We start from the raw sequence: 13,847 nt of genomic DNA, 5'->3' as shown, positions 1-13,847 counted from the left end.
ATTAAAAACTGTCTGAAGTTCCAGATCAAGATCAAGTACTATAATGAAATAGCCAATGTTTACAAACTACAATAACTCACAGTATTTGTTCCACAGTCGGGCACTAGAGGTCACTGGGGTCTACTGGTATAAGAATTAAGACATTTTTTTCAGGCCTGCACAAACAGTAAACCGTATGAAACAAAAAAATGAATGGGAATATATTGGAAAATATAATGCAATAAAATAAATAATACATTTCTATCCACAAATGTTCCGGAGTGCGCTACTGTAAAAGTGAACGTGGGTACAACTTCCAGTGACGCGGAGGAAGTAGTGTATTGCAGTGTCGAATAACTTATTCTGGTGACTATGGAATGAATTGTAATTCTGTTGGTTTCATGTAGAAATCCATTAAAAAAATTTAACTGATAAACAATACCTGCTGTTCGTGGCTGCACTTACAAGCACAAAAGAGTGCTAACTGTCACACAGATATAAAGTTAAGACCTGGGAGGGACTGTACAATTTTTAAAAGACAGATATTCAAAAGTTGACCGCTGATCTCAAGCAAATGTTGTAACCAACATTAAACATTACTTAGAATAAATGTGCTCATAGTTTAAAAAGAGAGTTCGCTGTTTAATATGGGGTTCAAATAGATTCATCTAATCATCTATACACTGTATGGTCTTCAATGGAAACGTAATGCTGTAAACGAATGATTTGAAATACTGCAGAAACGCTTTTGTTTACGTTGAACAGAACGTTACTTCCACCTTTGCGCTAAGCATCATGGGGTGTAGGAAACTTATGGATACCGTAGAACCAAGTTCTTATACAGGTACACTACCAGTCAAACGTTTTTGGACACTTCACTAAAATTAGTTTAGTAGACAAAAATATTTTTCTTGATAAAACTAAAAATTTTTTAGTAATATTTTTTTTTAAATGGATAATTTGACTGAATAATGAAGGAAGAACAGCTAACAAGAGCACGGAATAGATGGGAACATCTTTAATATAGTTTAAAAAGCATCTCAGGGTGAGACCTCAAGAAGATGCTAGTCAAAAGGTGACTACAGTGAGGATGATCAAATCTTACATATTTTAATACCTTTTTTAGTAACAACATCATTCCCATAGTTCCCTTTGTTTTATTTTATAATTTCGATGAGTTATTATTATTCTAAAATGTGGAAAAATATGAATACATAAGTGAGTAAGTGTCCAAATACTTTTTTACTGGTAGTGTATTTTTCAATGTACAGAAGGTGGCTCCATGTGTATGATTAAATATATTATAATATAGTAATTTATTAATAATGTACTCTTCTATATATTTTTTAAAATAAATAATAAATTATTGATTGTACTGACAGTTAATATATACTTGAAAATACATTTTCTTTGCATAAGAGAATTGTATTGGGTTTTAGAAATACCATATAAACAGTAAAATGAATTGTTCAAGTGATTTGAAAAAGACAAGCAAAAAAGTGTACATTTTGTCTAAATATAGCTTTGAAAGACTAAAAGCATCCAAAATTGATGTGCATTTATGCATTTGTTAGATGCTTTAATCCAAAGCGATTTACATTGCATGATACTTTACAGTTGTATCTGAGTATGTGCAATCCCTGGGATTGAACCCATGACCTTGGCGTGGCTAGCGCCATGCTCTAACCACTGAACTTTTGCTAAATTCAACTCCACTTTTTTATTTTCTGTGCACTCTTCTTTAAGCGAGTTTGTGAGAAAAATGCATTTTAGTGTGGCTTTAGGGGGATGTGATGGCAGGGGAGACCTGGCTTTTTAATTACATTGGTTTCTTCAGTAAGGACAGCGTGCTTCATGTTTAAGAGTTTAATTAGACCTTTTGTGAGAATGATAATAGAGACGTCAGGGGCCCATGTCCCCGCTTTACCCAAAGCACCACATCAATTCCAATGCTTTCATCACTATGCATACATAGTCATCAGGGTTTGGATGGAATAATAATCCAATACGTGAATGTTTTTTAAATCAAGCTAATTAATCCGTTTTATTCTAATTAGTTGAGTCATTTTACTTTTAAAACATGTTTACTTAGTCCATCCTGACATTGAACATTGTAAATACAGATGTTATTTGATAATTAGCTTGTTAAAGGTTGAAGTTTAATCTTTTTTATGTTCCACATTCTGGAGAGATTTTTGTAAAATATTTTTGTATAGAAGTGAAAATTAATTGAACAAATGAACTTGAGGTTGAAATTTCTAAACACAAATATATAGATTACTAAAGATTACCTTAAAGACTTTCATGCATATCATAAGTTATTTAGATCTTAATGCCCCAGTGAAATCAAAATCAACGTTTTTTTGCTTGAATTACAAATAAATCAGCCTTAAGGATGTCAATATACTGATATGCTCATATACACTGACAAACTTCTACTTTTGAAGATAAAAGCGTTCAAAACTGACATGATCAAATGTCAAATTGTTTGGCAAATGGTTCCTTTAGTTAAAACATGTTGTACCAGCAATATCTCCAAATACAGTATTTCGTTGTAGAAATTTCAAATGTGGTAATAATTTGCATGTCAGCATAAGAGAGTCCCCAAACTTTTTCCCCACTTCGAGCACATTAGGTGCAAATGTAAATTTTTTAAGGAGTACCGCCCCAATTTTGTACCATTCTTTCTGAAAGTGTTTAGCATGTTATAAGTAAATACTTACTGTATACTTTTAGAAGAGCCAGGCCAGTTTTACTTTAGCTGACTTAGCCTATCTGCACCAATCTGCACACAAAAGTTTGTACAATACAGTGTGACATAAACAGGGATCTAGCATCGCTACGTATAGTAAACGTATTCAAGTAAGCATTTGCTGTGCTGATCTGGGCGTGGCATAGGGGTTTGGAGATAATCCTTAAAACTGATCCAGAGTCAGTTCTCAAAAAAAAACATAAAATGTCTCAGATGGTGATGTGTAAAACCCATTTGCCCCAGGAGAGGCCAAAACCCAAATCTGAGATGTACAATAGTAAAATATGTATGCATATAAATATTTATATGCTTTAAATGATTCATGTATAATTTATTTAACATTTATATAGCATACCTTGCAAACATTTGAATAATGGTTGATAGATTATTTCTAAATTCTACTTGGTATTACAGTAGTTTCTAAATTGCATTCTTATACGGACAAATTTGGACATTTCATCTGGATTTATAATGTCTTCCTACACTATAGGCTCACTGAGAGCATCTTTTTTGCAAAACTGTACAACATTGTAATTTTGTATGCATACTGTAAGAGCACAATGTATATCCATGTTGCAGATTAATTCTGCTTCAAAAGCCATGTTCAACAATTTGTCCTAATGACCTGTTTTTAACTTCCAATCACAACACTACGGCAAGTTTTTCTTCCCCTCGGGAGTGTGTCGGAGTGACACAGATTACTTGCTCCTCCGAGACTGCAGTCATTAGCTGTTATCATGCATGTTTGGTTTCGTGTGTCCCCTCTTCTGCTCTTCTGGCTGATTACACCATCATGTAACGACTGATCTGTCGTGCCACCTGACCCTGAGGTGGATTGGGCACTGTTTGATTCAGGTTCCGGTCAAGTGGGAACTTGACCGGGACCAGAAACTGGAGATGCTGATATGTGACACTGCACTTCAAGGCATTGCTTTTAGTGCGAAGGATGATTGAAGGGCAGAAAGCCGGGTTGCGATGAACAACATATTTTTTCTTGAGGGAGGGGAATTTCATTATAAAAGTGCACAATATGGTCAGAATGAATGAGTTGCATCAAACGGCAATAAACCAAGTGTCCAATGAGTGAGGTTTATGTCGCACAGCCAGGTATTACAAGTGGTGCTCACTGAGGTAAGCATCACTTTTATAGGTGTTTAAATTTAGGGTTAATGATTTGTTTAAAATGTAAAGGCATATTTAAGTAGAGACCTATAGCCATATCTAGAAAGTCTGAAAGGATCCTTGAGGGCTTCTCTGGGCAACCACCTACCAACTGGCCAGTAACATTCTAGTATCCGACAAGCAACACAAGGCATTCGTAGTGCTCTTCCAATGGCAAGAACCAGACATTTTCATAACGAATCTGGTTTAATTCATGCAATTTAAATGACATTTACAGATTTGGCAAATGCATTTTCCAATGGTTTGCATTGCTAACTTATTATTACCATCTGAGCCACATTATTGTGGTGCATTTTTTAGATTTATTGTTTGTATTTTCGATCTTCTTTAAATGATAATAATATAAATCATTATACCAATTATTTATTTATTATTATTATTATTATTATTATTAGTAGTAGTAGTAGTAGTAGTAGTAGTAGTTGTATTTAAGTAAAACAAAAATATTTTATTTTGGTTATTTATTTTGGTAAATACATTTTTTATTATTATTAGAAAAAAGATTTATATTTAAAGTTTGACTTCTTTATTAATAGAAGATCTTTTGTAAATGGATAGATTTTGTACTTATTATAAATTATAATATTTATAATTCATCTTCTTCATTGTTTATCTGTGGTTGCAGATTGTTCACCGCACTTTGGCTGCCATGTTAGGATCCCTCTCTGCTCTGGCCGCTCTCGCTTTCATTGGAGACGTAAGTTCAGTTTGCTTACATCGTGTTAAGAGTTGCACTCTGGGACTTCATTAATTTTTGAGAAGTCCAATAATGCCGCTCAACTTTTAATAACCTTAAGTCTGAGAACACAGCAACATTCTGCTCTCTACAGAAGGTTGCATGAATAATATAAAGTGGCATATTCAGATCCAATTGACAGAGCATGAGAGTTAGAATAGTTTTAGATGAAGTTTAAAAAACATCCACATTTGAACAATTCTCTAAATTAGACAAGGCCGTTTCACAGAAATAGGACAGCCTCGGTAATTGCGCTGATTTACTGTAATGCGGTGCGTTAAACCATGAATAATTTAAATGTCTGCGGTCTATGTATTACTTATTGTGTTCCAGAAACTGAAGATAAGAACATTATTCCAGCGTAGGTGAAATGAATCAGTGAATTATTATCCATTCGATAGATGGAGAGCCCTTCATGAAGACCCAGGCCTCTGTAGCCTTAACCATCACTTATTCAAACAAACATTTTTACTTCATGAACTTGATTTTTTGGTGAACTTAACATTTTTTTATTGTGAAGGATGCCATGATTATAACAGAATTTGGGATTAAAAATGAATTTCCAAGCTGCTTTGGAAAGATCTACATCTCATTTTCTCTTTACAACAGAGGCCAAGCCTAATGACTGTTGTGGAATGGATCGACTATGAGACTCTTGCTTTCCTGTTTGGAATGGTGAGTACATTGCTAACAGGTATGCATCTACCAATACTGTTCCTTAAAAAACTCCAAAGTCCTTCTCTCTCAGCAAATGTGGCAAACTCTAAGGCATCATGGGAGTCTTTTGGTATCATTCCCTGTGACATTATTCCTTATTTTGTGCGGTAATGTAACAAATAATGCAAACTGCGACTACAGACATACAAATAAGCATATAAACACACCCTCTCTGTAATAATTTTGCCCCAGCTTCATCCGTTTCAAGATCTCTGTTTGTTCAGCGGCTGTCTCCATGGAAACAAATACGTTCAATCAGCCCTCGTCGTGAAGACTGCGTGTAGGAGTTTTTGAGGAGAGACATAAAAGAAAATCTGAGACTGATGAAAGAAAATGAATCGCATTATCCGTCAATTTAGTCAATCACGGTGAAAGACACTCAGAGCCATTTTACATTAGAAACGTTCACCTTAATAAACCCAGAAACGTTGATGTTTCAATGTATCGATTTTCTGTATTTCAAGGAAGTGTGTTTCTGCGTCTGACAGAAGGATATATGTGGCATGAAATTGAGCGAGAGATCATGTTGTATTTGAGGCACAATGTGATTTTTTTCTGACACGTCACAGTGGAAAGCTAAAAATAGAAGCCATGAATTGTCTTATAACCATCCCTGTTTACCTTCAGATGATACTGGTGGCAATATTCTCTGAGACGGGCTTCTTTGACTACTGTGCAGTGAAGGTGAGTTTTCTCACATGTATGCTTGTGATTTGTTTTGCAAGCATGACCACTTGAGCATTTGTTACAGATACAAATACATTGATATTTAGTCAATGACAAGGGTATCTTGCATATAAATATAATTGATTTAGTGCCTTTATTTCACATTATTGCTTTTTTTGATTTTATGTAATCCTATATGTTTTAAAGCTTTGGGGCAAAGCTATTATTATAGCTTTCCTAAAAATCCCTCTCATTCACTCTCCAGCAGATGATGAGATCTTACAAATATTTCAGATCTTAAATTTATGGGTTGAATAGTAAGCCCCTATATACAGTAAATACGAAAATAAATTATACAGAAGCAATCTTTGTGAAATGATGCAAAAATACATAAATCATAAAGAAGATGGGTGAGACGTAATAAAAGGACCAAAATAAATCTTCCGGTGAGCTCCATGGGATGAATATGTTATTCATTATTTTCTGTGATTCTGTAGTGTGCTATCAAAGCCCAATAGCAGCATTAAGATGTGATGAAGATGTTATAACGAATTGCAGACGTATCCTCCAAAGGACACAACCTCCCGTCCCATTCATGAATATTTGAAAAGCCTCCGGACAAGGGCATGCCCCTAAAGTTAAAAAGTCGCCATGCCAACCACCCTCCTGCCTTAACATTATCATCTTCATCACATCCTAAAGTTTGTTGTTCACTTAGTGTGTATAGTCGTGTGGATGTGTTTTGAGTCTGAGATCACAGGTGGGTCAAAACCCCCCAGTGTTGCCTTTTTATTAAACTGATTTCAGACAGGCTGATAATGTCTCCATAGCGACAGGCTTTTAGAGTCCTGTTTCTGAACATTCTTAGCTCCATAGCGTGAAACACCAAAACACTGTAGATCTGTGTCAAATTTAAAAACCGAATTCTTCATTAAAGCTCACATCCTCAGGAATCTTCTCGGTTCAAGGCGCAATTAAATCCATCCCTCATTCAGCATTTTTTTCGAAACAAAGCTTAATTCATTTTCAGCCCAGTTAGTTTTCAATAATGTACAGTTATGAGCGGATGATCTAACTTTGTAAAACAGTCATTGGGGGTTTCCTGACGTTGTGTGTTCTCTTTACAGGCGTACCAGTTGTCTCGAGGCAGAGTGTGGCCAATGATTTTCATTCTCTGCCTGATTGCGGCCGTTCTGTCAGCCTTCCTTGATAACGTGACCACCATGATGCTCTTCACCCCTGTTACAATCAGGTAATGTCCTCAAACACTCACTCTTTCTGTCGTTAGTTTATGTCAAGCATCAAGACAGTGTCAGCATGGATTAGTTTGTAAAAAAAAGTTAAAGTTGACATGAAACGGAAGTAACCATCACATTGTTTTCCGTATTGTGGCATATATCAGAGAGAAATGGCTTCTGAAAATCGAAAAAATATAGGGCGGTCCCTTGATTTCACAAATTGAGAAGTTGAACATATTGAAACCGGACTCACCATCGGCACCCTCGAGGCATTCCTCCTCGTGACCGGAAGTCATGGGCAGTCATTTTGAGGGGGGAGGTTAACGTTTTTTGATTAAAGATTATGTGGGCACATGAAAATAAAAAAAGAACGAAGTTATAAACACTACAGTATTCCATAAAAATATGATTTAAATTTTTATTTCATGCCGTCTTTAACAGTAATGTACTTATGTCTTTAACAGTAGTGTACTTTTGTCTCAAAATATTAAACTTAGAGATTACTTCATATGTGACCCTGGATCACTAAACCAGTCTTAAGTAGCATGGGAACATGCTAAAGACAAAAAACAAACTTGTAGATTTTCCTTTTAATGCCTAAAACAATCAGGATATTAAGTAAAGATCATGTTCCATGAAGATATTTTGTAAATTTCCAACCTTAAATATAAAAACTTTATTTTTGTAAGTGGATGACCTGCCAGAGTGCTTCTGATTAACATCTTCAAAAGCGATTTTCTCAATATTTTGTTTTTTTGCTCTCTCAGATTCCTGAGTTTTATCTCAGCCACATAATGTCATATTCTAACAACTCATACATCCATACAAAGCTTATTTATTCAGCTTTCAGATTATGTTAAAATCTCAATTTCCTTAAAATAGACCCATAAAACAGATTTTTGTTGTCTAGGGTCACATATGTCTTATCATGAGGCGTGTGTATCTGACATATACAACTTTATTTAGTTCATTCTTTTAGACTTGATGCATATGATGCATGAAATTAAGTCTTATTAAATGAACTAAATCCTTGTTTCATAATGCCTCGCCAATGTTAAATTAGTGTTCTATGTGTTGAAGTGCATTGACATTTCAGCACTTGAAAACTATATCCTATTATGCTCATATTGTAGTCTTTTAGCTGTAACCCAACACAGTATTTTATAAATGGGTGCTCAAAAAGGTTTTGACATTTGTGATTTTTTGTGTTTTAGATTGTGTGAGGTGCTTAATTTGGACCCAAGGCATGTCCTGATTGCAGAGGTCATATTCACTAACATCGGGGGAGCCGCCACTGCTGTTGGAGATCCCCCTAATGTCATCATCGTGTCCAACCAGGATCTGCGTAAAAAAGTACATCATTATATTTCTGTTTTGCATTATGTCATTTACGGGTTGCAGGATGTTATTGCGATGTTGTCATGTGCCTGCTAAGAGTGTCTCAGGAAACTTGTTATTTATATTAGACAAATTATACATGACTGCACATGAAAACACATTTGTGACCGAGTTTCGTCCTGCCATAGAGTGATAGCCTTGTGCCAAAACACCCTGTCACTCTCTTCTCAAGAGTAAAATCCTACGCCGCCCTGTTTTACACCTCACACTATTAATTATGTAGTGTAGGAATAATTCTTGCCAGCTCATTTAACTCTGCCAAATTTGTCTCTCTTTCTCAATACACACACACACACACACAGAAAGAGAGAAGTGGAAATCTTTTAATTTCACTAAAACAAAACTGTGAACTTATAACAATTATTGTGCAAGCACTCTTAGGCCAACATCACCATTACATTTATGCATACGGTAGATGATTTTATCAAAAGCAGCTCACAATGCATTTAAAGTGTACATTTTGTTCTTTCAAGTATTTCTTGGGAATCGAACCGTTGACCCTGGCATTACTACTCCTATGTTTAATGTTCATCTACCAGTGTTTTAGATTTCACTCAGCTAAAGACACAATGAAACAACATCTGATAGATGTGACTTGTGCTTTCCTAACTCAATCACATAGCAGATACAAGAACTTTATCATCATTTAACCCCAGATTCCACAACCACTGAACATTCCATCAAACTCTCACTTACAGAAAACTGCAATTTAAAGTTCCGTCCTAGTGACTGCACAAGGTCATGGGCAGGCTAAATAATCTCTTCGTTTATAATGTGACCTGTGTGAAATCTGGTATTTGTTCTGTCTTGAGTTACATTGGCATGATTGAAATGTTGAGGGTGCTTTTTGTGAGAGATCATTCATTTGTGATTATCATTCAGGAAGACACAAAACAACGTGACCCAGGTTTGTGTAGAACGAAACAAAATTCTTACAGAAATCAATGTATCAGTTAAAAGCGCCTGTGGCTTGTACGTTGTGTTTGCATGTGTCAGAGATATTTTTTGTTTTCAATTTTCAATTACTTTTTGTTTACCTATGTCTTTAAATGTGTTAAAAGTTGATCACAACTGGTCTGTTTTGCACCCGCTCCGTGCGTTACTAGTAAGTAACTTCCGGGAACCATTGAGAGGCTCCATTAACCGCCATTGCTGTAAAAAAACAGTTCCATTGGAGTCAACGGAGTTGACACAACTCTCTCTCTTAATGGATCTGATTTAAAGGGAATGGATGTACATTACTTGCAACACTTGAATACACTGTAGGTTGCCTTGTATTAAAGTGTCTGCCAAATGCATAAATGTAACAAATGATCCTACTTATAGTACTTGTGGAGAGGTGTGTGATAAATTTGCATCTTATGGAATTGGATTTTATGTTGGTTTTTTTATTGCATTGAAGGTCATCTTGTGTTCAGAGATCCTAGAACCTTGGAGTTTTTTTTTTACTTAGTACAATAATAGATCACCTATGGAAACCAATTACAACACCTCTTGGAAGTGCATAACGTGGCAGCATTAAAATTGTAAAAAATAATTGTGAAATTTTGACTTATGGCACCGAAAATGATGTGTGAACTGGCGTACGTGAGTGTCTTGAGTTTGAAGTCAAAATGTGCTCCAGTAGGAATGCGTAAGTGTTGATCTAAAGTCCTGACTGAGACTAAAAAGATAAAATAGAGTTTTTCATCTCAAACTCTGGATGCTGATTGAAGATGCTCTTTTTGTATCCCCTCTACCCGCAGCTCTCTCTGGCACACTACCATTGACACAATGATTAAGACACAACCCTGTGTGAGAGAGAAAGAGAGCGGAAAGAGGATGGCTATAAAAGTATAGGAGATCCATCTTTTTCTGACAGTCTATTTAAAAGCTACATGCCAAAAGAACAACTATATGCCTAAAACCTCGATCTATTTGGAGCCATAAATTTCGGTGTCGTATAAACACCTTGTCAGCAAAATTGATTTCCAAACCCCATCACAATGTCTGACAGAGATGGATGAATTAGTTTATGAAGCATGTTAAATTAAATATGTGACCCTGGATCACAAAACCAGTCTTAAGTAGTACGGGAACATTTTATTAGTAAAAGCCAAAAAAACATTGAATGTGTCAAAATTATTGATTTTTCTAATATGCCAAAAAATTAGGATATTAAGGATAATAGATTTTTTGCACCCTCAGATTCCAGAGTTTTAAACTGCTGTATCTCTTCCATATTGTAATTTCCTTACAACCCATGCATCCATAGAAAGCTTAATTATTCAGATGATGTAAAAATCTCGACTTTGAGAAAATGTACCCATAAGACTGTTTTGCTGTCCAGGGTCAAATATATTTTATTAGAACGCAGATTGATGTTTTAAGTGTGAAGAAAGAACTTTCAAGAGTTTAAGGGTCATGCAAATGTAAATAGTTATATTTCATTTCGAACAATACTTTCATGCTTTTATTACATCGCAAATAAGTCAAAATGTGATAAATCACCATTAATTGATTCCAAAATAAATGTCAGTTTATATATGTGTGTATATTTTGTGAATTGTAAATATAAATTATACTACACATATTTTGTAAACATGCACATTTATGTATACTTGTGTTTATGAATATACACGGCACACACACATTTGTTTTCGATTTGATTCATCGTAATTAATCGAAAGGTATACAAAGAAGTCATGTTTGCCTGAGGCGGATATCAGTCTTAGAATCAGTCTCATCATTTTTGATCACTTTATTATTACACACCATAAGAACATGTTTGTTTGTTGTGAGCGTTTTCTACAATTATAGTTGAATTTTTTTTATTAGCAAGGATATTAAGCAGTGGTGACTGGTGACTTAGACATTTCTCAAGCAGTTCAATTTTTTCATTCACAGTTTTTAATTTACTTGTCTTCACGCTCTTCCATCAACAACGGAAGGATGCCTAGTTGAAGTGTTGTAGTTTTTTGAGAGCAGAAAAACACTGTTGGGTTTCAGTTAATTTGTGGATTTCTATAGACATTGTCTTTTCCTGTCAAAGCGGCTGTTGCACAAGATGATGCAGCGCATCATACTCCAGGTTACATTTTCACATCAAGGCCACTTGCTGCTGGGTATACTATTGACTGTGGGAACTTTCTGAAAAATGCAATATCTGTAAACTCTCGGTGCTGACAGGCCTCAACCGCTGAGGGTGAAACTCAGCAAAAGCACTGAAGCCCGACTGCCTTAAATTTACTACTTTATAAACATCATCTCGTGCTTCCGTCTGAACACTCTGTAATTATTATGTTCTTGTAGCAGAAGGCACAGAGGAAACCGCAACGTTCTGCGTGTGTGAAGTGCACGAAAGATTCCTCCATTCGGTTCCGCAGGGAGAGAGTCCGTCTGTCTAATAATTGACATGGATGCAGCGGTTTGTGTTATCTCGGTGATACACGGGCCAGAATTGTTTATATTTGAGTGGGATTCTGTTTGTGTTGACAGCGTACAGATGATGAATGAAGATACAACCTCTCATCCCAATAACCAACACAAACAAACCACAGAAAATTCAATACGTGCCATTTCCTCATTTAGCGATTGCCTTGGGCGTCAATTTTGTACTTATTTGGCTGGTTCTCGAATCAGTCAAACACACCATTAACATTATGTAACATTATGTAAAACGATATAGCATTATTTTATTATTATTTTAATGTTTCCAGCATGATGGCAGACTTTTCTGGTGTATACCTAATGATCTCTTTGTGTGTCCATTGTGTTTGTATGTCTTTTGGTTTGTGTGTGTTGAGTTTCTGATGCAATAGAGGTAGGAGTCGGTGAAACACAGGCTCTCTATGAATCAAAAATCTATGATCCAAAACAATCTTTAAACAGGTAGACTAACTCTGATTGTGTGTGTCAGAGAGAGAGATCTCTGATCTAGCACAAAGTATTTTTTTTTAACATAATCATTTATTAAGTATTTGGATATTTGCAGAGTTTAAAAAGAAAGGTGTAAGAATAACAATATTGTAGAAGCTTAGTCACCAGAAAAAATATTTTACACCCAATCTGTAAAATTGCAGTCTGTTTCTCTTATGAGACATTTTTTTGCCACATCTCATTTTTTTTATTATTCTGTAAAATAAAAAGGATTTTTTTGTAAGTAACAGAATTTTTATGATGTGTTCGTGCCCTATCGTACACCCAGCACAGTAAGGCACAAGGCGCAGCGGAAGTGTTTTTGCTAGTTTTAGTCCGACACAGTTCCAGTTTCCCGTCCTATGCCGCGTTGTTTAAATAGCAAATGCATTTGTGCTCATTTTTGCACCCATGGTCGTGTTGGTCTAAAAAAGAGTTTTTTTCAGGTGCATTGTTGGCCCATTTGATGACCTGAAAATAGACTGCGCCATAGACCAACTCAAACCTGGTCTAAAGTCTAATTAATTTATAATAATTTATAATTTGGCAGATGCTACAGTGCACTTTTTACAGGGACAATCCCCCTGGAGCAACGTGGAGTAAAGTGTCTTGCTCAAGGACACACAGGTGGTGGCTGCTGGGATCAACCAGCAACCTTTGATTTACCAGTTCAGTGGTTTAACCCACTAGACCACCATCTCACCTAGGGCCCTATCGTACACCCATCGCAGTTCTCATATTCCCCTCCTGCGCCGCGTAGTTTAAATAGCAAAAATATTTTTATTGTGTACATAATGAAACAAATCTGGCTTGTCCTGTAGATGGTCTGCTCGCGCACGTTAACCTCACGCAAAAGCAAATGCGTCTCCTCTCTGGAGAAGTGTCCAGTCTTTGCTCTTGCAAATTCCTCCATGTAAATAGAGAATCCACCATGGCGAGCGCACAACTGGCTCTTAAAGGGAATAGGAGATGAGACTTTGATTGGTTTACTGCAGGTTACGCCCACAAAACAACCATTTCTCAATCGGGAAAACCTGTTTAGACCATGCGCCCAGGCGTGACGACTGTTTTCCAGTCGTTAAGCTAGCAAAGGTGGATTCGGACACGCCATGAATACACTTGCGCCGTGCGCTTAACACCGTGCACTTAGATAGATAAAAAAGGGCCTTAATCATTTAAGTTTATGGGTCATGTTTTGCACATTGTTGGGAGCAGCCAACCTGACCCCCAAGGAAAACGACTTAATGAACAGAGAAATAAAAATACAATTTTATTGTAATAA

At 36.0% G+C, this 13,847-nt stretch overlaps 1 protein-coding gene across 1 annotated transcript in view; it reads left to right on the top strand.

Moving 5' to 3' along the window:
* oca2 (oculocutaneous albinism II) overlaps nt 1-13,847 on the top strand; it is a 69,215-nt gene that overhangs the window by 13,723 nt on the left and 41,645 nt on the right. Inside the window, exons 10-14 of the mRNA XM_056750871.1 lie at nt 4,539-4,610; nt 5,259-5,324; nt 5,994-6,050; nt 7,160-7,284; nt 8,485-8,623. Coding sequence (XP_056606849.1) covers nt 4,539-4,610; nt 5,259-5,324; nt 5,994-6,050; nt 7,160-7,284; nt 8,485-8,623 — 459 coding nt within the window. The remainder of the gene's footprint in view (nt 1-4,538; nt 4,611-5,258; nt 5,325-5,993; nt 6,051-7,159; nt 7,285-8,484; nt 8,624-13,847) is intronic.

Source organism: Triplophysa dalaica, chromosome 6 (genome assembly GCF_015846415.1).
Source record: "Triplophysa dalaica isolate WHDGS20190420 chromosome 6, ASM1584641v1, whole genome shotgun sequence".
In the NCBI taxonomy this organism is placed as follows: Eukaryota; Metazoa; Chordata; class Actinopteri; order Cypriniformes; family Nemacheilidae; genus Triplophysa; species Triplophysa dalaica.
Note: the sequence above shows the minus strand (reverse complement) of the source record. Positions and strands in the feature narration are given on the sequence as shown.